Here is a 26,071-nt window from a genome sequence, read left to right on the forward strand (position 1 = left end):
TTCTTCTTGTCCGCCAATAAAAGCTGCATCATCACAATCTGCATTTACCGTTCACGCACGTGCAAACGTTGGTTGCCCCCAGATGGCCAGATGACCTGACCTTGTTGGTTTGTAGTCTCAGTCCGCGCGCGTGTGGTGCAACACGGTGGCGCCCGCTCCGGCCAGGCTTGAGGCGCACTCACCCACAACCGTGCATTACATTAGCTGGCCGGGTTGGGTCGCGCGCAACAAACAAACCCCTTTGGCAAACTGCAATGAACCGTGGAGTGTAGCGGTGTGTATGTGGTGGTGTCTTAAGACGATCTCTCGCACCGGCCTGGGTGTTGCAGCAACGTCAACGTCCTTGACAGTATGTATGCATGCACGTGCCGCAGCAGGATGGGAAGCGTCTCAATCAATTTGAACGGGCGGTCAACGGTGTGACCTCACCAAGCAGTGAAGCGTGTTATGCATTCGAAGGATGGGTTTCTTCGTGATCTTTTGCCGACTGTCCCGATCGCGGCTAACCTTCTCACCCCGTCCGGTGCTAATGACGAAGATCTTAGGTGCCGTAGTAGGTAGTGGTAGTAGTAGTAGTGTCGACAAGGACTGCTGGAATCGGTGTTAGGCACGAATTGGTATCGATTCCGCAGCGCAGCTTTTACAGTAGTACACCCGATGTACCGGCAGCGGGGGGGTATTCTAGTGTCACTGTTGACCCTCTTTTACAATATAGAAGTGAAGGAAAGCGTAAACATTGCCCGAACGCCGCACGACGAACTGCTGCGAGTCCAATGTGTGTGCAGAGCGTAAAGCAGTTTAGAGGCGTTGTCTGCACCTTTCCGCTATGATGGTGGGGTCGAGGTGGTGATCTCTCGCATAAACCTTCGCCGATACTACGTGCCGGAGGGACAGAGAAAGAGAGAGAGGGAGAGAGATAGAGCGCACTACCGGGCCGGTTGAAGGTCCCCCGATCGCCTGAAGTCCACCAGAGAGTGACCAACACATTCAACACGATCAATCAAGCAACGGGCCCGAGCACCGAGAGAGAAGGAGAGAGAGAGAGAGCGCGCGCAATGCGTTCAAATTGCACCCAGGAGCACTATGGGTTTTGTGATGGCTTGTCCAATCAGATACAAGTAAGATGCAATGGATCATTTCATGAGAATCACAACTGCATCTGAAGCTGTCAGACATTTTGTGGATTATTATTTTTTTATTGTAATGACTTTGTTGGGATTTACAAAATTTACAAACTCAGAATCAAATGTCAACCAAACGCTTTCAATAGCTCCAGACTCACTTCAGCTGTCAAGAGTTGTTTATTTCTCTGGTTTGTTTACATGAGCTAATGCTCAAAGCTTTTTGCACAGCAAAACCCGCAGGCTTACAATAATTTTGTTTTATTTGATTAACAATACACCTAAATGCATAAAAAAACATTACTTTCAATCAAACAATTCCTAAATACGTGTTTTAATGTGCAAAACGATGTACAAAATAGACATTAGAATAGGAAAAACGATCTTGAGCGTCTGAAAATGCATTTTTCTGCTATAAAACTACTGTTTTTCTTCTTCTTTTTTGTGATGGCTGGTTGTATCCTCCTATGTTTTGATTCCCATATTTAGTGGCTTACTTGTGTTCTTATTTAGACTTCTAGACTATCTAGAGTCTTCTTGCAAGGGTGTAGAAATACTGTTGGTGCAGTGAAACAATCACTTGCGACAGCTAGTGAGAATCTAGAGCTACTGCAAATGGTTTGTTGACATTTGATTCTGACTCGTCAAACCCTGCATTACACGAATAATGCCTCTAGAGCGACCTAAAATCGTTTAGATTCACCGTAAACTTAAACGTTTAGATTTATTATTATTATTTCAGTTGAAAATACGTTAAGGAAATCAGGTGGTAGCATATCGATCTTTTTATCAATTCGCCTTAAGGTGACATAAGGTCCCCAGGATTCAAACCATTTTTTACGTCTTTTAATTCGCTTATGGATTTTACCTACAACATTTTTTTAATGAAATATACGTATGAAACGTATTTTGGGCTTTGCGTGTTCTTATTTAACATTAAAATACAGACTAAACACAGACTAAACAAATCATCTACTCTTTTATTAATGTGACTCTTGTTTCGGATAACATTCAAAAACTTTCGTGTGCAGAATCTAATGTTTAAAGGTTTTAAAATGACGCAATGTTACCTTGTGTTCACTACAAAACAAGCAGAAATATGACGTTTGACACTACAGATGTGCACACTGAGTAAGAGTGAGTTGAATCCTGCAAGTGAAGTATACGGATTCAAATCAGCAGCATAATTTTATTTAACTAGTTTATTTGGCCCGGTTACAAGGTTATGCAAGATAGTTTCAAGAAATTTAGGAAAGAAAAACTTTAGGATTGCAAAGGATTGTTGAAAAGACAACGCAAATTCCTGGTGACTTTCAAGGGATTCATTAAAAGAAACTGATTCAGAGCCCATACCGATCCTGCGACAGATCCCGAACGCATGTCAATCTAGGAATTTTACAGATCTCATACTGATGAAGGAGCTTTCTCCAATTCCATCCCAATTGAACTTGACTCTATACCGGTCCAGAAGCCGCTCCCAAAACCGTATCGATTCTGGAATTGATGATTTACTGGTCCTTGAGTTGATTCAGATTCCATATCGGTCCTGAAACAGATCCTGATGCCATTTCAGGACCTAATACTGCTCACTTTTTAATTCGGGTCCAAAAATAGTACCTACATCTAGTCCAGTTTTTTTCCTTTTTTTTGCATTGGGAGGTTCCACTGTATTATCATCAATTCGGACACTTAATAACATGCCCGTCATAGCTTCAATCCTTGTATAGGCCGTCACCCTAAGCAAGGATTGACTATCCGGTTGCGTCCGGTTGCAAGGAAGTCTCGAAAGCCTGTATAGGCCGGCATGATCCATTGCCCCTAAAAATCAGAGGCGAAAGAGACCCTAAAAAGTCCAAAACCTCATTCTACGGTTAAGCAACAACAACATTACCCCCAAAATAAAGTTATTTGTTGCAGTAACGTCGTTGTTGAAACGTTGTTACCAAATTTCCAATTATCCGGACCTACAGTGGCGGCCACCTGAAGTAGGACACCTGGATCACTTTCTGGAAAATTTTCCCTATACATCGTAGATGACATTAATCTGTTAAATTCTGGCTCTGGGGCCCTTTCCGCTTTAAGTTCGCAGGCTGAAATTTTAGTCTGTCAGCTGTTTGCATTGTATAGCAGTTTTCGAGCAGCTATCAAAGTGGGTATAATGTACAGATGGGCTTATCCCTGGTAGTATGAATTTAGTAGGCTGATTTTTATCGCATGCTATGAGACCACCTGGTATACATACACTTTGATTCTAGATTCCACCACCTGATCTCTTTAATGCACCTTGGGAGAAATGTAAACACCATCTTGTTATGCAATTTGTTTCGAGCAGGTACTCGAATCTAATTCTAGCTTTGAGGCTAGAATAATCTAGACTGAAAATTGCAGGCCAGTTTTGATGTGTGGTTTTGTATGGAGTGTTTACATAATTTCAGCCTCCAACTGTCAAACTCCATACAAAAAACAGACTAGAACCGTGAAGGGCCCCAAAGATGGCAATTAGTAGCGATATAAATACCGATGGGCAACTGTCCCACCATTTGCCCATAGTGCGAGCGCCGCTTGATGGAGCTCGATCGCTCGTCGCCTAGTAGCGAGCGAGCGAGCGAGCGAGAGAGAGCGCCGGTGGGGCTAAGCCTACAGCCGCAAACCGTCCCGGCTAGTGTGTCCAACGACGCCGCCTGCACCAGTTAGTAGCGAGAAAGCCGCGAGCGGTCGGAGAAGACGTGCTTTCGTCTGTGTGTGTGCGTGTGTGTGTGTGTTGTAGTCGTGCGCGCCATACTCCCCCGGGCCTTAGTGGCGTGTACGAAGGACCGCAGTGCGTGCGTGTCCCTGTGTCCTAGCCAACGCTCCCTTCGTGGAAGGGGTGGGGTCAAAAAGGGATTTTGTATCAGATCGCGCGCCTCCGTTGTGGCCTCGATCGCACATCCGGCACACCGGCAAACAGATCCAACGATCTAAGAGGATCGTGTGGGGATTTCCCTTTTACAAAAAAAAATCTAAGAAAAATCCCCAAATTTCCCCCCAAAAAAAAATACAACATCAAACCGGTTGCGCGCCACCAAACCGGTCCCCCGGGGAACGCTGAGCTGGACCTGGACATCTGGAGGAGATCGGGCCCCCCCACCCTGTGCCTTACTGACAAACGCGTCCGTGTTTTGGTTGCTGTTGTTTCCATCCCGCACGGCCCCTAATCAGTTGCTAAGCGCGCGTGATCGCGGATGCGAAGGCCAGTGCGTGTCTACCGGTGACCACCGGTTCCGCCCATAGCAGCAGCGACCACGTGCCGGGAAGCTGACCCAGTGCTCTCTTCGACTGGCCGCAAACGGGGAGTCCTTGCCGCGTCACACCAATCTAACTCACTCACTCACACCTTCCGTCCATCAACCTGCGGTGGCAGCCAAGACGCCGACTGCCCAAGACTGCGCTGTTTTTTTTTTAGTGCTGTGCGCGATAGTGAAACAGAAGGTCGTCACCCCGAGATGACGGTGGCAGTAACGGTCCGATAGGGCAGCAGTTACCGTCGGTGTGTGCTATAGCGAGTGTGTGTGTGTGTGTGGCGAGCCTTTCCCTCCTACTGTGGAGCCTTGTGTACTTCCTTCCAAGGGGAACATCACCGCGCGAGTGGGTTTTAGCTCAGCCCGTTCCTTGCTTACGCTCTCGCTCTCTCTCGCTCTCTGCAAGCGTCCTCCAGAACCTGCGTCCTATAACCGCTCTAGAATGAGTGTCGTTGCTACGGCTATGTTTCTGGTGGCAATGACCGGCGTGACGCTGGTGGTGCGTCAGCAGCGCGATCTGGCGGACCCGCTGCAGCCGGCTGTGCCGGTCCCGCACCACCGGTACCAGGAGCGCTTCCTCAGCTACGACGATCACGTCCGGTTCGGTGGGCTCGGCGGCAGCAGCCCACCCGACCTGGACCCGAACGGGCAGCAGCAGCAGCAGCAGCAGCACTACTATCACTACACGCACAGCAAGCGGCAGGCGGCACTGGAGGAAGGACCGGCCCCGTCGGCCGCCGACATCGAGGAGGCCCGGATACGGCGCTCCCTCTACGACAGCAGCTCGTACGTGCCGCGGTACATCAACGCCACCGGCTGGCTGCGGATCGAGGAGGGCGCCGCCAACCCCGTCGGCAGCTCGATCGATCACGAGAAGCGCGACTACGTGCGACAGGTCGGTTTACCCAGCAACAGTTTCGCGCCGAACATCCGTTCGGTTTTCGCTTACGAGGCGAGTTCGATCCGTTGCGCTTTTATTTGTTGTTGTTGTTGTTGTTGCATCGAAGGCCTTCCAGGTCAAGCACTACTTACCCCAAGGCGCGCCCAGTGCGATATCAGCTGTCAGCAGATTTTGTTCTTTTTTGTTTTTTGGCAGCAGCGGTGCCTTCTGTTTGCGCTCACCAAAGCGTTGCCCCTTTCCCCCAATGGGACACGACCTCGGCGCCACGTACGAGGAGTGGCCTGTTGTGTGCCTTTCGAACCGAGCCTCTGTGTGTGTGTGCGCGGTTTGTCGCGATTCGATTCGATTGGCGATGCAAGACGCCACGCCACGTTTGCCAAGGCTGTTTGTTTCACTTTACCGTACGGGGTTTCGGTGACCGTGAAACGATTCCACGATTCGGTGGCATTGCTATTGAACTCTCATCTCAAAAGTTTTGAAAATGGCGGGGAGAGGGGGGGGTGAACAGGGCAGCATCCTCAGCATGATCTGTGTGGTCGATGGCCCCTGAAGGCCAGCTACTCCTGCCACGGGGGGGAGGGGAGCTAAGTTAATATGCATATTTGCATTCGCCCGCGAACGTTGAACCAAACGCAGTCCGGCTCTCGGTCGGGTTACCGTTTAGACTTCCGGGTTTGGTGGAACGGTTAAGCGCGGGGTTTTTTTTTTTTTTGTTTGTTTGCTCTGTTGATATGAGCGGTTAATTTTGGCCCCATATGCACGCTGCGGGCAGAAGCAAACGAACCGAAAGATGAAAGGACGACCAGACGCGATGGTCAATGGGCAGACTTTGCTGAGTGTGTTTGTTTGGCGCTGTGTGCTTCATATCGGCTGGCTTCCAATGAATGGCGGAGAGCCGAAGGTTGCATCAAACAAGCAACTCAGCAATGCTGTGACGCACTGCTGGGGAATATGGCCTCAATGTGAAGCATTCGCTGAAACTCACCATAAAGCAAAATAAATGTCATCCAGCAACGATTGCCAAATAAAATGGACTAATTTTGCTACCGTTCTGCGGATGACGCGATAGTCTAATCGAAAGACGCGCTGGGAAGCTCCGCTTGACAAGTTCGGGCGTGATTTCGATTCCCATCATGGAGCAAATCCCCATATTAGCTTTAAATCTTTTCTGATTACATTTCTGAAATGGGCAATCAAAAAAGAAGAAGAAGATGAAGATAAGAAGAAGAAATGAACATTATTGTTGCCAAGAACCCTCGGGTACCTATAAAATTGATTTACTACAGGCGCCCGTTTTGCTTGGAAAAACAATTTAAAGAGAACGTTCATAGGCTCCCAGTAGTAAGTGCTTTGTTGCGATGTAGAAACCGTTTTCAATGAAAATCAACTCTCTCACACACACACACACACACACACACACAAACTCTTGCTCAATAGTGTGCCATACAGACCCTCAATCAGGGTGTGTGAGAGAGAGAGAGACCCTTTTATTAAGCAATCGCAACCCCCAACATTAACCAACAAAACAGAAAATGTGTCAAATGCTCTAGCGAGACGGGTCGCGCAGAGGCCAGTGTGTGGTGTAGCGGCGCGTGTTGCCTTCGATTTAACCACGCACTCTTTGGGGTTCTGCTTCGTGTGTACTAACAAATTTCTTCTTGCTTCCACCACCGCTTTCCCCTTTTTTCCTTCCAGATGATGGTGCACGCCTGGAGCAACTACAAGCTGTACGCGTGGGGCAAGAACGAGCTGCGGCCGCTGTCGAAGCGCGGCCACAGCAACAGCATCTTCGGGTCGTTCGATCTCGGCGCGACGATCGTGGACGGGCTGGACACGCTCTACCTGATGGGCCTGCACAAGGAGTTCGACGAGGGGCGGGAGTGGGTCGAGCGCAAGTTCACCCTCGACAACGTGGACGCGGAGCTGTCCGTGTTCGAGACGAACATACGGTTCATCGGGGGCTTCCTCACCTGCTACGCCTTCACCGGCGACCGGATGTTCCTGGAGAAGGCGCGCTACGTCGCGGACAAGCTGCTGCCCGCCTTCCAGACCCCGACCGGCATCCCGTACGCGCTGGTTAACGTGCACAATGGGGTAAGTGTTCGTCGCGGATAGGGGGATGCATATTTTTCAGTGGGTTGGGAGGTTTCCTACGCTGTCTTCCTATAGCTATTGCGCCCCGTTGTGGAATTAGTAGCACTGTAGCGAATCGCTAGTCTAGCAACGCACGGGGTGGTAGTGTTGAAACTGCTGGTCGTGCTAGTAGTTAGCAGTATTTCTTCATCTGAGACACCACCACTACCAATGTTTTAGTTTGAATTCGTAACCTGACCTAGTGTTCTGGATTAGTGACGGGTAAAGTTGGCAAAAATCCGGAGTCGACTCCGACAATTTCTGAATCAACACCAGAAGGTCCGCCCAGCGTTACCCGATGTCGTTCGAAATCGTCTTGAGCCGTCCGGCGTCTCTCAGAGTCGTCTGGAGTCGTACGGAGTCGTCCGAAGTTGTTCAGAGTCGCTCGGAGTCGAGGTCATCCGAGTCGGTCTTCGAAACAAAGGCCTTTATACGATGTGCATGCATAAAATGAAAGACAAAAAAAACACAACGAAATAAAATGCCTGATCACAAGCACATTGCTCCAGTTATCTACAATCGACTTCGATTCTGATCGACTCCGGACGACTCCGGAGTCAAGAGTACGACTTCGCTCGATTCTGGACGACTCAGTATGACTTCAGACGACTACGGACGACACCTGACGACTCCCGACGACTTCGGACGACTCCGGATGACTCTAGACGATTCCGAATAACTCCGGACAACTCCAACCGACTACAATTCCAATCCACTCTGGACGACTCCGGACGACTCCGGATAACTTAAGACGACTCCGAACAATTCTGAGCGACTTTGGTCAACTCAGGACGACTCCGGATGACTTAAGACGGCTCCGAACAACTCTGAGCGACTTTGGTCTACTCAGGACGACTTCGAACGACTCCAGGCGACTCCGGACGACTACCACTCCGATCGACTCTGGAAGACTCCGAATAACTCCAGACGACTCCGGAGTCTCCGGAGGACTCCAGCTTCGGGCCGAACTAGTGGTTTCCATTTTGCAGGAGTCGGTATCGGACTAACAATAGCCGGAATTGGATCGGTGTGCTCCACACAGCATATCAATATTCTGGACGATCTAGAAAGTCTGAGGATTCGTGTTGTGTAATGGAAGTTAGTTCCATCGCTCAGCAGCCAAACTGGACATATACTAATAGACAGCTAGACTACCAAATTAAAACATACCACGACGTACTTCATCCACCAAATTCTATCTCTATGCTCTCTGATCTACTTGTAACACCCTTAATCTCACGGACACATTGCTCACCATCATCATCATCATTGTGCGCTTTTGACTAGATTACTTTTTGTGTTTTGTTGCATACATTGTTTTCGTAGTCATATACAATTTTCTCCCTCTGCGCCCATTCCACGTCGGCACACGCCGGCAGACTCCGAGTTTGGCCGACGTTGCGTGGGTTAAAACCAAAATAAAAAGCACTAGCAACAGCAGTCAACAGCTCGCCCTCTAGCGGATATGGTCCGTACCGATAACTGTTTTTTCCCTTCTCTCCTTTCCATCTCCGTCCAATTCGCGTTCGGTTCGGATTTTGCGGAACACGGAAACATGCGTAATAAACTGTCAACCCACTAACACCATCCTTATTCCCGAACACTACCGTGACACTATTGACGCTAATTAAAAAAAATGCTACACACACACATACACACACCAACATGAATTACGCTCTCTCTCTCTCTGTCTACGGTCTACTGTGGCGCCATCTCTGTACGAACGAACACTGACGACGAATACTACTGCGACTACTACTACTACTACTTCTACTACTGCTACTACACCCTGTATCGCGTGAACGCGCGCCTCTCCGATGTCAACTGCTTCCTGCCTGTGTTGTAATTGCCTGTGTGTTTGTGTGTTTCATTTTGTGCGTATACGTGTATGATTGCCAATACTATTCTTGGACTGTTGTTTTTTTGTTTGTTTTTATTTAAACATAAAACGCCACTTAAAACCTTTTCCCCATTGATATCTGTATTTGTGTCGTATATGTGTGTATGTGGGCGGAGGGATTTGTACACACACCCATCAATAATAACAACAACAACGAATGTGTGAACCGTAACCCGCAATACATTCCTCCCCCGTTGTTAAATGTCGCGAAAAGCCTCAAACCATGCTCGAACGCATACTAACGCACGTAGAGCTATTCTTTACCACCCTGTTCTATAAGGTTAGTAACGTTTTCCTCGTAGCCTGGACGGCCATCTTGGGCCATTCCGCCATTCATTTTGTTTTTCTTTCCTCCTTCGCTCTCCTGCTCTCGCCAAGTAGTAATGGTCTCCAACGTCACATCCCCCCCCCCCCCCCCCTAGTAGTAGTGGTAGTACAACAAAACCCGCGCATATCACGCGCGGTGTAGTGTAAACCCGTGTAGCGTCCCTTTTCACCTCCATCCACCTTGAGTACACACAAAATGGTCGCTCGACGTCGGGGTGTGGTCTTTTGTGTGCACTGTTGCAGCTATAATTGGCACACGAAAAACAAAAGCAAAAAGAAGAAGAAGGAAGAATTGTTGTAGTTTCTCATCTCCCATCCAGAAACGGTCTCTCCTCCAGAGTAGTCGCGCACACTCGCCATTACACATTTGCTCCATCATATGCGCACGTTTGCAGCAAACGATATTCGTGGCCCGTTCGTCTTCCGCACAAACGCTAATCTCTACTTTCTTTATTTTTACACACACACACACACACACACACACACACACACACACACACACACACACACACACGCACAAAAAGGTGAGCAAAAACTACGGCTGGGCAAGCGGCGGCAGCAGCATCCTGTCCGAGTTCGGCACGCTGCACATGGAGTTCGCCTACCTGAGCGACATCACGGGCGACTCGGTGTACCGGGAGCGGGTCCAGACGATCCGGGCGGTGCTGAAGGACATCGAGAAGCCGAAGGGCCTGTACCCGAACTATCTCAACCCGAAGACGGGCAAGTGGGGCCAGCAGCACATGTCGCTCGGTGCGCTCGGCGACAGCTTCTACGAGTACCTGCTGAAGGCGTGGATCCAGTCCGGGCAGGAGGACTGGGAGGCGCGCGAAATGTACGACGACGCGATGCAGGCCATCATCAAGCACATGGTGCGGAACACCCCGTCCGGTCTGACGTACGTGTCCGACATGAAGTTCGACCGGCTCGAGCACAAGATGGACCATCTGGCGTGCTTTGCAGGTAGGCTGGACGAACCCCGTCCAAAAAAGTTGCACTGTTTTTAACACATCTTCTTTTCTTTTTCTTCTTTTTTTTTGCAGGTGGTCTGTTCGGGCTCGGCGGTACCTCGCTCAACAATCAGTATTCCCAGCAGTACATGGAGATCGGCGAGGGGCTGACCAACACGTGCCACGAGAGCTACATCCGCACGTACACCCGGCTCGGGCCGGAATCTTTCCGCTTCAACGATGGCGTCGAGGCGAAGGCACTGAAAGCGCAGGAGAAGTACTACATCCTGCGGCCGGAAACGTTCGAAAGCTACTTCATCATGTGGCGGCTGACGCACGACCAGAAGTACCGCGACTGGGGCTGGGATGCGGTGCAGGTAATGCTCTTTTTTTGCCATTAACCTTTGCATTACTAACTCGCATATTACACTGTTGCAGGCACTCGAGAAGCACTGCCGCACACCGACCGGCTACACCGGGCTGAAGAACGTCTACCTCACCGAGCCGGTGAAGGACGACGTGCAGCAGAGCTTCTTCCTCGCCGAAACGCTCAAGGTAGGGGTCGCGGCCAACAATTGGCCAACAGCGAGATGCGCGTGCCAATTGTGCTAATCTGCTTTCTCCTTTCCAACAGTACCTCTATCTGCTGTTTTCCGACGACTCGCTGCTGCCGCTGGACGATTGGGTGTTCAACACGGAGGCGCACCCGCTGCCGGTCAAGGACCGGAATCCGCTGTACCGTCCGGCGGCCGGTTCCAGCTCACCGTAAAGCGGCGCGCCAAGCGCGGTCGATGGAGAGGGTCCAACAATACAGTGACACATACACGCGCGTGGACACACAAACAGAAACAGAAGAAGAAGAAGAAAAGTAGAAAAACAAAACCGCAAGATTTCTTATCCCTGTATCTCAGCTGAAAGGAGCCAGATAAGTTTGGGCGAAGAAGAGTGTTAATTTTGCTCGGCCACCGGGTGATACCTTATCTCTGTAGTGCGTGGCAGGACAGGGGGGGGGAGAGAAGACGGTGGTAGGTAGGAAAAGCATAAAAAACAAGCAATATGGAGCCCAGGAAAAAAAAACAAAAACAAAAAACACAATCACACGTTTAGTGTAGGGCCTGAGGTGGGGGTTGGGTATGGCGAGAGGGAAATGAGAAGCAAATTTCATTCTTTTACCGACAGTTTACGTGCCAATAGTATGTGTGTTTGAGTGCGTGTATGTGTGTGTGTGTAAAAGACAAACATAGGGAGAAAATGTGGGCGGGAATTAGGAAAAATGGGAGTGATAGGAGAGATATAGGTGAAGGCAATGAGGGCCCAGCAAACGATCGGGCAAGGCAGTGTACCCAACGGGGATTAATCTTATTCCTCCTAACCAAAAACAAACCAACAAAAAACAAAAGCAAAAATTAGGAAACACATTTTAGCAAATATTGTAGAGGGGCGCGCGCCACGTCGCAATAGGGTCCGGTAGATGTTTTTTTTTTTTAATGACACTCCCTTTTGCTGCCTCTCCACCTTACCACGGTGCTGATATTACCCCCCTCCCTTGTGCACCGCTCTCCTCCTTCACGTTTTTTTTATTGTGATGCGTTTCCCTCGAAGCAATACAACGACTTACTAGCGTGGTGGGCTCAAAGGAGCAAACACACACACATACACACGCTTCCATCATCCCTCCCCCCGCAGCTGCAGCGGTTTGAAATCTGGGCTCCGTGGTGGGGTGTGAGGGTGACGCACGACACCTTCCGCTGGTGGTCGACCTTTTTTTATGTACAGCCGGTCGCCGGATAAGTAAACTATGCCCTCTTATACACCCACACCCACACACACAATCACTGCACTTTGGTTTGGTAGGCGTCCATTTTTGTGCACATCTCTAGATCCCGCACCACCGTTTACGCAACAAACAAAGGAAAAGAAGAAAAGAAAAAGAAGAAGAAAAAGAAAAAAAGGAAGAAGAAGAAGAAGAAAAGAAAAGTAAGAAGAAAGAAAAGAAGAAGATGAAAGGAAAAGGAAGAAGAAGAAGAAGAAGAAGAAAAGAAAAAGAAGAAGAAGAAGAAAACACACTCCCACACCTTAACGAAACGATTTGCGGGGGGGAAGTGGAGAGAGCGAAAGATAGAGAGAGAGAGATATATATATAACCATCTCCCCATCCCGTTGTAGACTATCAAAAGGATAGCGAGAAGTACTAGCACCTATCTAATACCAGAGCTAAACACTACCACACACACAGACACACACGCAGAGGTAGGACTTAGTAGTACTAGTAGTAGTAGTAGTAGTAGTAGTAGTGACTTATAGTGATATGTATAGACAAGGGCCCGGCAGAACTCGGAGGAAATGGTCCACACTTTTAATTAAATCGCTTACTGCTCGGCGACGCTCGTGGGTGTCCTTCCCGGTACCGGATACAATCGTGTGTGTGTGTGTATGTGTGTGTGTGTGTGTGTGTGTGTGTGCTGGTGTGAAAGTGTACAGGATCATGGTTGCTGTCACACAACCATACCTGTACCAAGAAGGAAAACGACCCCCCCCCCCCCTCCCCTTCAGGGACACAGATACCGACACACAAACAGAACGGAAAGGATAATTTTGAACAAGAGAATGCAAAAGGAATGAAAAAAAACGATGATAGGGACTGTGTGCGTGTGTATGTGTGTGTGTGTCTTTTGTTTAATTGTTTGTTTTCTTTCTTTCGTTTTCTTTTTATATAATTATTTATGTAGAACCTAAGCGAACAGTTGTCTTCGTCCCACCCCTCAGCTCTTGTGTTCGGGGTCGTTGTCGTCATTGTTGTTGTTGTTGTTGTTATAGTTGTTGTGCGCCACTTTAACAACGGAAACAGGTACCCGGAAAAGGGGGGGGGGGGGAGGGAAAGGGCCGGGTAGTCACACGGATGCCGACGGTGGTGAGCAGCGCGTGCTGCCGGCGGGCGGGATGCATACCTTACACCTTTTGTTGTACATAGCATATATATCTCTTCTGCGATGGTGTGTGTGTGTGTGTGTGTGTGGATGTGTTTAGTGAGCAGCAAAGGTAAAACAAAACCCTTTTTAAAACGCCCTTCTTCCTTTCCCCCGGTTTTCCCACGCTCGTTTTTCGGCGGTGATCATTCTCGCGTGGGATGAAAAACGCAATGCAACACTGCAACAGTCGTCGCAATCTGTTGGAAAAGTTTGCTTGCTAAGGCTAGAAATGTTTTCCATTCTTTTTGTTATAAAAGCAAAAGGCCATTTCTTCCGTTGGCCATTTCGGCAGGCCCAAAAAAAACACATTCAAACACAAACACATACACACATTGATCGCAAAGAGGAGCACTTCGTAGGTATGGAATATGATGGGGTGCGTTAAGGCAAATGCAGCGCGGTCGGACAGGGGGGAACAAGAAGAAAAATTTACTAGAAATGATTTACCCTGTTTAGATGTAATAGAAATATCTTATATTTAAAACAAATATATACATACCTTAGGCTATATATCGTGCATTATTATAACTCTTCTATATTATATATCTTAAACGTAATAAAAAAAATTAAATCATAATTGCAAAAAATTAAACAAAAAAAAGAAATAGGATAGTTCGAAAAGCACTGTTGGCACACTCCCAAACACACACATACACACAGGATCGTTTTTAGTAATTATCGTAGTAGTGGTGTAGTAGTAAAACAATGCGGGACTTTAAACAAATTTGAACATTAAAACGCGGACAACAGCAACAACGGAAGCAGCGGCAATGGTTGTTCCGACACACAGACACACACACACACAGCGCAGCGAAAAGGAGTGAAGGGCAATTTGTGGGGGAAGTGTCGCCGCAAGTAAGCTCACAGGAGGAGGAGGAAAGTTAATATTATTATAATATAGAGCACGACAGGAGTGGGGAGGGGGGGGGGGATGGGCAGTCCAAAAACCAACCAAACGATGCTACGGCGAAGAGAGGGGGTAGAAAATATACAAGATAGTGGTGGGGCAGCAGGGCGTAAATAGGGATAGAGAGAGAGAGAGAGAGAGAAAGCGAGGGAAGCGAAAGAAAAAAAAACAAATAAATCTGCGAAATAAACAACAATAACAAAAAAATGCATTTGTTCGTTTCATTCGTTGTCTTTGTGCATTTTTTTTTTCGTTTTTGGTTTTCTTCGATTGAAGTTACAAGAACAGGACACGTAGTACGAGACGACAAAAGCACTAACAAATAGTAGCTCCCAGCCGAACGAAAGGAGATCGCAAAACCCTTGCGATTACACACACCAAGGCTGATTAGTGGCACGGGGAACGGGATACGGGGACGGGCGGGTCAGTCGTCCCCGTGCAGCTGCGCCAGCACCGCGTATATGGCCGCCTCACCCACCTCAACCTCCTCCGGTGGGCCGGTGGGAGTATCCTCCTCCTCCTCCTCCTTCTCCTCCCGCACCTTCTCCTCCTTCAGCTCCTCCTTCTTGGCCGCTGCCAGCGGGGTTGGTGCGGGCTGCTTCGTGGCTGGCGTGGCTGCCGCTTCTTCCAACGGTGCGGTCGCAATGACGTCACCGGGCGGCGGCATCGGCGGTACATTCTCCACATTCGCTGGCGACGGTGGTCTCGGTGGTGCGGCGGGGGATTTCATTTTCTCCTTGCCGAGCGGCGCCCCCACCGCGCTCTCGTTGCTGCGGCGGGCGGCGGCACAGGCCCGCACCGGCCGCCGATTCCTGCCGGCCGTCGCCTCCGCCAGCGGGGCCGGCGGTTTCGGCTGGGCGGCTGGCGGTGCCGCCGGCTGCTTTTTTGCCTTCAGCTGCTGCTGGCGGGCGGTACCGAGCCGCGACGTGACCGGCGGCAGTATCTCGCTGGGCTGCTGCTTGGCACGCTTCAGCGGTGTGCTGGCCGGGCTGGTCGAGGGCGTTCGGGTGCGGATGGTGCGCTTGACGGTGGCGTTGCGCGGCGATCGGCCCACGACCATGTTGATCCGGCACTGGAGCGGTGTGCTGTACGAATTGCTGGATTTGCGAGAAAGGGAACGCAAAAGTTAGTTAGGTGTGGGGTATTCGTTGGGTGTTCACAAAATAGTGTTGGGGTAACTCCGATTCAGATTCATGAGCGTAAATCATTGTTTCAAATGATTCAATGGATCTTAGTCTTAGTTGGGTAAATTCAAGAATCTCAAAGATTCGTGAATCTACAAAGATTCATGTCTAAACGATAATGGACAGTCATTTTGGGAATTAGCAACTGCAACGTCAACCTAAACTACTCGCCTGGAGACTCGTTAAGTCTCATCCGGACTCATCCAGATTGCTCCGAACTGGTGCGGATTGAGCCGGACTGATCCGGAGTTGAATACGGTTATGATCAGGAGTCGGAGTCACATTTTGAGCACTGGAGTCGGAGTTGATCCATGACTCCGCTCCGGATCACCCATCACTAATGCCCACCTATACAGGCTTTCGAGACTTTCTGGCAAGTACCACGCAGCCGCATAGTTTGTTTTGCTACGGGGAGACGGTCCTTGCGAGGCTTGAACTCACGACGGGCATATTGTTAGGTAGGATCGCGCAAACTCAATATTTTGAATATCATACATCTCTGAAGATTCATAATTCCCTGTAGATATATGAATTTTAATGGATTCATGAATCTTTCGAGATTCATGAATCCTTGAAGATTCATTTATCTTTTAGGATTCATGAATCCTTGAAGCTTCATGATTTTTTTTGAGATTCATGAATCCTTGTAGATGAATCTTTAAAGTTGAATCTTAAGAAATGAATCCTTGGAGATTAATCTTTAGATATGAATCCTTGAAGGTTCATGATTTTTTTGAGATTCATGAATCTTTGGAGATGAATCTTTAAAGTTGAATCTTGAGAAATGAGTCCTCATTGATGAATCTTTATAAATGAATCCTTGGAGATGAATCTTTAAAGATCAATCTTGAGAAATGAATCCTTGCAAATACGTCTTTAGAAATGAAGCCTTGGGATCTTTTAGGATGAATTATAAGAATTGAACCCTTGGAGATGAATTTTTAGAAATGAATCCTTGGAGATGAATCCTTGGAAATGAATCTTTGGAGTTGAATCCTTGGAGATGAAGCTTTAAAAATCAATCTTAAGAGATGAATCATTGGAGATGAATCTTTAAAGATCAATCTTAAGAAATGAATCATTGGAGATGAATCTTTAGAACTGAATCCTTGCAGAAGAATCTTTAAAGATGCATCTTAAGAAAAGAATCTTTAGCGATCAATCCTTGGAGATGAATCTTTTAAGATCAATCTTAAGAAATGAATCCTTGGAGATTAATCTTTAGAAATGAATCCTTGGAGATGAATCTTTAGAAATGAGTCCTTGTAGATGAATCTTTAAATATCAATCTTTAGAAATGAATCCTTGAAAATGAATCTTTAGAAATGAATCCTTGGAGATTAATCTTTAAAAAGATGAACCTTTAGAAAAGAATCTTTAGAAATGAATCCTTGGATATGAACCTTTTGAGGTTCACGAATCTATGCAGAGTCGATTCTAGAATCGAATCACTCATCACTGAAGATTCATATGAATGAATCTTAACGAAAAATTCATGAAACTCAACACTAGTCCATAAGCTGTTTGCAATCAATCTCCACACTTTCGCCACGTTCGCCCCGTAACTTACCTTTGTGCCGTCGACTCTGCTTTGGTCTGCTTCTCTTTCGTCTTGCCGCGCTGCTGCTGCTGCTGCTGCGCCTGCTGGCGCCGGTACCGCTTGACGTTTTGTACCATCTCCCGCACATCCGCTTCCTCGTCGTCGTCCGAGGAGGCAAACTCGGACGAATCGCTGTCGAGGTGGGCGGCGGCAGTAGTTGCAGATGCCGGCGCCAACGCCACCTTCACCGCCACCGCTTTCCCCGCCCGGTCGGACGTGACCGGCGGCTGCTTCATGCGCACCGTGCGCTTCTTCGCGGTGGTGCGGGGCGATTTCGTCCTGATGGCGATGGTGGCGGTGGCGGCACCGACGCCGGGTAGCGTTTTCTTGGCGCTCTTGGTCGGCTTGCGCTTGCCGGCATATTTCGGGTCCGCCTGTTCGCGCTTTTGCTTGTCGTTCAGCACGAGCGCGATCCGCTTGCGCACGTCCTCCTGGTGGATCGCTTCGCGCACGTGCTGGTCAAAGTTGGACCAGTTGATCGAGCGGATGCGGTTCCATTCCTCCAGCGCGCCCGGGTCGACCTTGCGCTTCTGGGCGGACGGTTGCGCCGGTGCTGCAGATTCGAGCGTGGGTTGGGCCGGGTCGGCTGTTGGCGTTGGCTCTGGTGGTTGCTGAGCCGGCAGCACTTCCATCCCAGCGTTCTCGACCACCTGTTGCTGTTCGATCGCTCCCATCTCGGCGTACGCTTGGGCCAGCGGGTTCGAATCCAGCGGTGGCGCTGCCGCCAGCACCAGTTGGCTGGCGTTTGCATCGGGTTCGTCGGTAAGCACCGGCAGGCTGTGCAGCGTGGCCGGCGTGCTCTCCGAGCCGACCATCTCCGTGCGGATCTCGACATTCTGGCCGATCGTGACGTCGTCCTGCTGGTACGCCAGCGTCATGGGCGGGCGGCAGCTCTCCACCACACTGCCGTCGTTATCGTTCACCACGTACAGCAACATCGGCTGGACGTGCGCGTTCTGCCCGACGACGCCTGGCAGGTGTGCCGTCACTTCACCCTGGCTGCCCTCCGCGACCTGGTAAACAAAGTGCTCCTCGTGCAGCTGGGTGGCCGGCAGCTGCACGGTACCGACCAACCGGTGCGGTTCGGCAAACTGGTAAATGATGGGATCGTTCTGCAGCTGGGCCACCGGCTTGCCGGTCGTGTCCTGCACCACGAAGCTGTCCAGCCGATTGTGGCGTATCTCCGGCTCCGCGCACGCTGCCACGTTCGGTTGAATGTATGTGTTGGCATCGGCCGGTTCGGAATTGCTCACCGTAATGAGGCATTCCGGCTGTGTCTGTGGTGGTGGTGGCTGCTGTTCAGCGTAAGCTTTCGAGCGAAAATATTCCACCACATGCTGGACCTTCTCCCAGGTGGTATTTTCGTGCGGCAGGCTGACCTCCCGGTGGTGCTTCATGAGCAGCAGCTTCACTGGAAGCACAAAATGGCAAGTTAAATTAAACAGCCCCACCATTGCGACCGCGATCGCGTCACTTACTTTTCCGGTGCAGGTCCACGTATTCGCGCACCACCTCCTGCAGGCTTCGCAGCGGTGCGGTCAGGTACATGCAGCCGCGCGGGCACCGCCGTATGTGGGGCAGGAACGGGCTTGCCTTGGAAAACTCTTCCGCCACCTGCGCCAGGCGCTGTTCGATCAGGTAATCTGAAAGGCGGGCGTGAAAGGGCAATTAAAAACAAAACACACACGGTACAGCAACGAAAACCCTCCTTCGGAAATGCGCAAGAGCTACTTACTGTAAACTATGATCGCAACATCACACTCTTCCTTGTAATCCATCGTTTGGCCCATCTCGGCCCTTCACCAAGACGCTTGCTGTGACACCGAAAATGCCGCCTGCGAAAGCATTGGAGTGCATGCAAACCACAGTAGCACGGTGGATTTATTTTACCCGTATTTCACCGCTTACTTCCTTTTTGTTTTGTTAGTGCCGAGTCAGTGCCTTTGAGCGGCTTGAGCAACTGCACAAGCCCGTGGTTCGTCGAAATTGTTGTTATTGTGCGCCGTTTCAAACGGTCAAACGTCTGCCGGTATGCGTTGCCAGCTCGCGGCTACACTCTGCTGACCAATTTGACGTGTGCGATTTGAATGCGCCGTTACGCGTACGGGTACAGTTTCAGTGCTTTTTTTATTTGAATGTAAAGGCCCTATCAAGGTGGAATATAGAGGAGGTGTCTTCTTAGCTTTTGACAGGTTGCCGTTTTGAGATTCTGTTTGACAATAGCCGTATAATGTTGTGTATAAATAGTAGCCGCAATATAACGAGCAAAATGCCGTTTTTCAAAGTGTGGTTGAAAAATTGAAGTTTTCATCCAAGTACCACAAATCCACTAAACGACCAACTGGTTCTAAACGACTCAAGCTCTGTGCCTAAACGGAATATAGAAAGAATCCGTTTAACAGGCGGCAAACAACTCACGCATTCTAAAAATTCCAAACAGCTGGTGGCGCCATTTGTTGGTGGGATATTCAATCAGTGGAGCTTCCTTATTCCCTCTGTACTGTTATATGGTTTAGCATTGATGTTATGCATTGCTAGAACTAGAACTGCTAGTTTAAATACTAAACTTCAATGTGAACTATTTTGCTTGGAAAGTTGGCACGACGCTCGCTGGCTGCGCTGGCAGGTTTTGCCTCGCGCGACAAAAAGTAGCTAAATTTTGCAAACAGAGCTACTAGCCTCGAGGGATATTTCTGCGTCATCCAACACAATCAAAATATCTAGTTTTTTACGAGATTAATTTCAAATTCAAACGAATAAATTTGAACACATTTAAACTTTATTTTATGTTTTTAAAGAAAAAAACAAGTAGGTTGACTGGGTAAAATGCGCTACTTTGATCTATGTGGAGTGAAATTTTGCATCGCATTTAATCAAAAACCCCAAAAAAAAAAATTAGCTGATTGCGCGAGTCGTTGTCTCCATGTCTATTTGAACGGTTAAATCTTAATCTCGTTATACTCCTCAACAAGAATCAGGACTTTTCCCTATCTCGCGCCTGTACCCTGTTTCAGTTGGGAACACAAAATAAACACGCTGACACACTGCTGCTGCATGGGCACCGACAAACCGCTGCGTCAAATCGTTTGACATGTCCAACTCCGTTTACATCGCCGGTTTGGTGGATTCTGTTGACAGCTGATTTCACAATACGGAGCAGCGAAATAAAAACATTCACGTCCGGCAAGTTTTGCTTTCGACGACCGAGCGGTACTCTATTTTTATTGTTATTCGCAAAAAAAGAAGAAGTAATCGCAAGCCAAAACAACTGCGAACAAAGCACAGAAGCAAAGAAAAGGTGGTGTAACATTTTGTGAAATTTTCGTGCGTTGGTAAACAACGAGCCAAGATTGTGAAATACACCGACAGGCGCGTACGAAATCGTCATACGTTCTGGAACAACAAGTCTGCCGCCCCACTGCGAGATGCGCTCGGTGAAGTGATTTTCCGCCTGCCAAAAAGTTCCTGTAATGCTATACCGAAGTAGGTGCCCGACTGGTACAGGCTTTTCCCTCCGCGCACACCGACGTGTTATGTAAACCTGGCCTGGACTGTGCTGCTTTCTGTAGGGTTTGTATCGATCCAGGAGTGCCCCTGGACCTTGCACACTAACGCAATGTACCGGTTGCTTTTTTTCCTTTTAGACTCTAGACCCATTTGGAACACATCGATGATGCATCATCTGGAGCGGTGTAGACAGCTGATCAATGGCACCGTGGTGAGGCTGGCGGTGCGCCGGCTCGAGCCCGTCCTGGCGCTCGCGCACCGCACCGTCACCAGCGAGTCGCCGCACCGGGACGCGCTCTGGCGCGAGCTGCAGCGGGTGCCGCGCGGTACACAGCCCGCCCCGACCCGGCGCCAGCTCCGGCAGCTGCAGGCCGACCAGCGGGCCCTGCTGCGCATGCTGTGCGATGCGGGCTCGATCCCAGCGTACGTGTTCGCGCGCCACCTGCACACGGCGTGCGGCAACCGGGCGCCGCAGGGAGCGCAGCCGAGCGGCCCGAACCAGAAGCCGCCGGACCGGGACGGGTCTGACCCAAACCGCAAGAAAGATGAGGATGAGGACGACAAGGAGAAGATGATGTCGGTGGTGACGAAGACGCTCATCTGGATGATCACGATCTACCTGCTGGTCGGCTTCCTGTCGATGGTGCTGCCGTCCCGCAACCGGCCCGAGTCGGCCACGCGCTACGTCAGCTGGCACGAGTTCGTCCACCACATGCTGGCGGTCGGCGAGGTGAAGGAGGTGGTGGTCCACCCGGACATGGAGATGGTGACGATCATCCTGCACGACGGGGCGATCGTGAAGGGGCGCCGGGTGCAGTCGAACATCTTCCACATGGCGGTGGCGGACGTGAACAAGTTCGAGGAGAAGCTGCGGTCGGTCGAGCAGCGGCTCGGCGTGACCGACGGCGTGTCGGTGCAGTTCGAGCGCAGCGGGGACGTGAGCGGCCGCATCCTGTTCACGCTGTTCGCGACCGGCGTGATCATTGCGCTGCTCAGCCGCATCCGGGGCGGCCGCGGCCCAATCTCAATGGACAGCTTCACGCAGATGGGGCGGGCCAAGTTCACGCTGGTCGATCCGGTCGAGTCGGGCGGGCGGGGCGTCTGGTTCCGGGACGTGGCCGGCCTGCAGGAGGCGAAACAGGAGGTGATGGAGTTCGTCGACTATCTCAAGTCGCCCGGGCGCTACCAGCGGCTCGGCGCGAAGGTACCGAAGGGCGCCCTGCTGCTCGGCCCGCCCGGCTGCGGCAAGACGCTGCTCGCGAAGGCGGTCGCGACCGAGGCGCAGGTCCCGTTCCTCAGCATGAACGGCTCGGAGTTCATCGAGATGATCGGGGGGCTCGGGGCAGCCCGGGTGCGCGACCTGTTCAAGGAGGCGAAGAAACGCTCACCGTGCATCATCTACGTGGACGAGATCGATGCGATCGGGCGGCAGCGGGAGGGCGGCGGCGGGGGTGGCGTCGGCGGCGGCATGAACTCGGGCGAGTCGGAGCAGACGCTCAACCAGCTGCTGGTCGAGATGGACGGCATGGCGAGCAAGGAGGGCGTGCTCATGCTGGCCAGCACCAACCGGGCCGACATCCTCGACAAGGCGCTGCTGCGGCCTGGCCGGTTCGACCGCCACATCCTGATCGATCTGCCGAACCTGGCGGAGCGGAAGGAAATCTTCGAGAAGCATCTGTCTGGCATCGCGCTCGAGCATCCGCCGGCCACCTACTCGAGCCGGCTCGCCACCCTGACGCCCGGCTTCTCCGGCGCGGACATCGCGAACGTGTGCAACGAGGCGGCGCTGCACGCGGCCCGCACCAGCCAGCGGGTCGTGCGCACCAGCAACCTGGAGTACGCGGTCGAGCGGCTGGTCGGCGGGACGGAGAAGCGGTCGCACGCGCTGTCGCCGACCGAGCGGCGCGTGATTGCGTTCCACGAGTCGGGGCACGCGCTCGTCGGCTGGATGCTGCCGAACTCGGACGTCCTGCTCAAGGTGACGATCGTGCCGCGCACCAGCCTGGCGCTCGGATTCGCCCAGTACACGCCGAAGGAGCAGAAGCTGTACACGCGCGAGCAGCTGTTCGACAAGATGTGCATGGCGCTCGGTGGCCGGGCGGCCGAAAATCTCACCTTCAACCGGATCACCACCGGCGCCCAGAACGATCTCGAGAAGGTGACCAAAATGGCGTACGCACAGGTAAGGATCGATCATCGCCGGTTCGCTTCCGGTGCCTTCTCACGCTCACCGTGCCGCTCTCCCCTTATTGCAGATTAAATACTTCGGCATGAACAGCACGGTCGGGCCGATCGCGTTCGCCGAGGACAGCGACAACAGCCCGTACGCGGAGAAACCGTACTCGCAGGGGCTTGGTAATCTGATCGACTTCGAGGCGCGCAAGATGATCACCGAGGCGTACGAGCGGACCGAGCAGATACTGCGCGACAACGCGGACAAGCTGAACCGACTGGCCGAGGCGCTGCTCGAGCAGGAAACGCTCAACTACGACCAGGTGGTGGAGCTGATCGGCCCGCCCCAGTACGACGATGCCCGGCGCAAGATCGAACCGGTCGAGTTCGAGGACAGCCTGAAGCGGCTCGCCCAGAACGGCACGGAGGAAAAGTAAAGTAGACGGAAGGGAGGGAGCGGGGCAGGGGTGTAGTCTATGCGGGATAGCAAACAAAAAAAAAAACAAACAACACTGTGTATGGTTGGAAGCCGAACGCGCGCGGGTATGTTGCGTTGTAAATAAATTAATGATGCCTATTTACGTTCGCGGACAGTTGCATTGGCAGGGCAGGGGAACATGGTTTCACCAGCTTCTGCCTAGTCCAATGAAAGAACTAACGATTTCGATCACAATTCTAATGCTTATGACAATATTAATTGAAGAAAACACAAGGAAACAAATACGATAATATGAGCGAAAAGTAAGGTCAGGTGCATTTCGGTAGTTCGACAACTTGTGGCGTTCAAGTTCAAATCCATAATTCACCTAGAAGAACATGTGTGGAGTATTTTCTAACGCAAAAAGAAGAGCATTTTAGCAGTTCCCTTCCTAAGCACGTTCAAATTGACCGTTGGTCAAAGCACCGCGCGTCACAGGTGCGCAAAATTGACTGATTAATGTATAAAAATTGACAAACAAGCGGAGACGATTTCAACAAATATCGGAACCAGTTCCGAAGCATCGAAGCTTTAAAGAGAGAGATCCGTTCTTGCTGGTGTTTTTATTACACGTAACTATTACATTATGGTGTTATAGACTAGTGATGGGTGAAGTTGGCAAACATCTGGAGTCGGTTCCGATTCGACTCCGCCAATTTCGGAACCGACTCCGGAAGGTACTCCGTCCAGTATTATCCGGAGTCGTTCGGAATCGTCCGGAGTTCGGAGTCGCAGCTATCCGGAGTCGTCGGGAGCCATTCGGAGTAGTCCGGAATCGGTTGAAGTCGGCGACATCCGGAGTTGCCCCGAGTAGTACCTTAGAAACAATGGCCTGTATACGAAGCTTACGCAAAAAGTAAAAGACAAAAATTACTCCGGATAACTCTGGACTACTCCGACTCCCTGGTAGGTCCAGACAACTCTGGTCGACGCCGAACGACTCCGGACGTATCCGGGCGACTTCAGACAACTCCGACTCCGGGCGGAACTAGTGGTTTGGGCTTTACCGGATTTTAGCCAGAGTCGGATCGGAGTGGTAGATGCGCTCCAAAGAGCACATCACTATTATAGACTACAGGTGTCCCCCGAGTTACGACTGTATCTGGGACCGAAAAAATGTCCCAAACCAAGGCGTAAGTCGAAATAGTCGTATGTCGAATATCTGTGAATATATAGTTTATAACCGTTGTTGAGAAGTCGGAATCTGTGAAATCGAGTATTTTATTTAAAATAATGTACGATAATGTGTAAACGGCTTTTGGGGGAAAATTAATACGATATAGATATTCAAGTCGCCTATTCTTACTGCGAGGTAGGCGCTTCCTTCGATACCACATCTATCTGCGTCTGGATACGACTGGACATCATAGTAGCCGAATGATTCAGCCGAGAAGTTCTCTCTGGCGTGTTGTTCAACAGAATACTCCTTCCTGTCGTCATCGATATCTTCTTACCCGTCTTGCTTGCGCGTATTAACGGTTGGTTCAACTTCTCTTTATCACGAGCAAACACAATGTTTTTCAAATTCCTCTTCAGTTTCAAGCACACACCGATGTCAACGTTCAACGATGCACTGCCACGAGCCTATCTCAAACGCTTATTGAAATTCTGGAAGATTTTCCAATGCACTCATCTTCCTTCCCGAGGATTTCTTGGCGAATGTTTTTTTTTCGAGGACGTTCCACATTTCCTTCACCATGGTCTTCTCTTGTATAAATCCCAAGTACTCAACCGAGATGAAAAAAACCAGCAATGTCTTGGCCCTGGCGTCCATTTCCTCGAACTTGGCCACTTCACTAGCCTCTGCTGGCACATCCTTTACCACTGCGTCTTACACCTTCGAGGCTTTCAGAAATACTTCCACGCGAAACTTCCAGATGGTGTAGCCTGTTCCGGAAAACAGCAGGATTCTGTTAACAGCCAATTCTTTCTGCTTCTCTGGACTCATAACCTAGAGAGATCCGTTCTTGTTGGTGGTTTTATTAAAACTAACTTTTAAATTTTGCTGTTATAGACTACTGATATCTATCTTTGCATACAATCAGAATTGTTCGGAGTTACAGTCGGCCAGTATTAAGGAATGTCAGAGCACAAACATTTGATGCAATGTTCACTTGCTCCGTGGATTGTGCGCCATTCCCTTCTCAAAATGTTTGGAGTGTCAATGGAACCTCTTAACATACCGTCAACAAAAGGGATTCTGCAACATTCCGAATCATTCCGAACGGGTTCGTCCGAGCTAGCGATTCCACTTCTCCGGATTCGGAACCGTAATCAAACTAGCCGGAACCGTGGGTGCGCTCTAGGTGAACCCATCTCTACCCAGTACAGTGTGCTATGTTCACAAACCTGTCAGAAACATCAGATGATGATGCTATACGGCGGATGCCAGCCAGGCAACACAAGCGAATTCAAACACAGCTTCTATCGTTGAACTTTCGCTGACGTTGATTGCAGCGATTGAAGCTATTTGCGATAGACAAAATAGATTTATGTTCGATGGAAGAAAGGTTTTCCGTTAGTCAGGCCATGAGCTGGTGTGGATTACGACCCAGGGACTGGATTAAAGGAAGGAAAAGAGATGGCAAAAGAAACGGCCAGTACCTTTCTGAGCAGCACGAAACAGGGAAGATGTGTTCGAATT

At 50.2% G+C, this 26,071-nt stretch overlaps 3 protein-coding genes across 4 annotated transcripts in view; 2 read left to right on the forward strand and 1 right to left on the reverse strand.

Moving 5' to 3' along the window:
- The window catches only part of LOC120949019 (mannosyl-oligosaccharide alpha-1,2-mannosidase IA), a 30,445-nt gene extending 17,287 nt beyond the window's left edge, over positions 1 to 13,158 (forward strand). Inside the window, exons 1-6 of one of the 2 annotated variants that reach the window (XM_049610214.1) lie at positions 3,766 to 5,294; positions 6,996 to 7,394; positions 10,185 to 10,623; positions 10,704 to 10,987; positions 11,049 to 11,165; positions 11,245 to 13,158. In XM_049610214.1, coding sequence (XP_049466171.1) covers positions 4,842 to 5,294; positions 6,996 to 7,394; positions 10,185 to 10,623; positions 10,704 to 10,987; positions 11,049 to 11,165; positions 11,245 to 11,379 — 1,827 coding nt within the window. In that variant the 5' untranslated portion in view covers positions 3,766 to 4,841 and the 3' untranslated portion in view covers positions 11,380 to 13,158. Of the gene's footprint in view, positions 1 to 3,765; positions 5,295 to 6,995; positions 7,395 to 10,184; positions 10,624 to 10,703; positions 10,988 to 11,048; positions 11,166 to 11,244 lie in introns of those variants that run through there. The other variant, XM_040365953.2, reaches the window with a different exon arrangement.
- A 1,535-nt stretch (positions 13,159 to 14,693) lies between these two features.
- On the reverse strand, positions 14,694 to 19,294 carry LOC120954624 (nucleolar and coiled-body phosphoprotein 1-like). Its single transcript, XM_040374709.2, has 4 exons — positions 19,006 to 19,294; positions 18,749 to 18,913; positions 17,241 to 18,681; positions 14,694 to 15,583 (listed from the first exon to the last, which is right to left on the reverse strand). Exons 1-4 carry the CDS (start codon positions 19,058 to 19,060, stop codon positions 14,911 to 14,913), a joined length of 2,334 nt encoding a protein of 777 aa, XP_040230643.2. The 5' UTR covers positions 19,061 to 19,294; the 3' UTR covers positions 14,694 to 14,910.
- A 1,091-nt stretch (positions 19,295 to 20,385) lies between these two features.
- LOC120953734 (paraplegin) lies at positions 20,386 to 23,530 on the forward strand. The gene is made up of 3 exons (XM_040373948.2): positions 20,386 to 20,840; positions 20,915 to 22,959; positions 23,033 to 23,530. Exons 2-3 carry the CDS (start codon positions 20,941 to 20,943, stop codon positions 23,384 to 23,386), a joined length of 2,373 nt encoding a protein of 790 aa, XP_040229882.2. The 5' UTR covers positions 20,386 to 20,840; positions 20,915 to 20,940; the 3' UTR covers positions 23,387 to 23,530.
- The last annotated feature ends 2,541 nt before the right edge of the window (positions 23,531 to 26,071 follow it).

The sequence above is a fragment of the Anopheles coluzzii genome, chromosome X (genome assembly GCF_943734685.1).
Source record: "Anopheles coluzzii chromosome X, AcolN3, whole genome shotgun sequence".
In the NCBI taxonomy this organism is placed as follows: Eukaryota; Metazoa; Arthropoda; class Insecta; order Diptera; family Culicidae; genus Anopheles; species Anopheles coluzzii.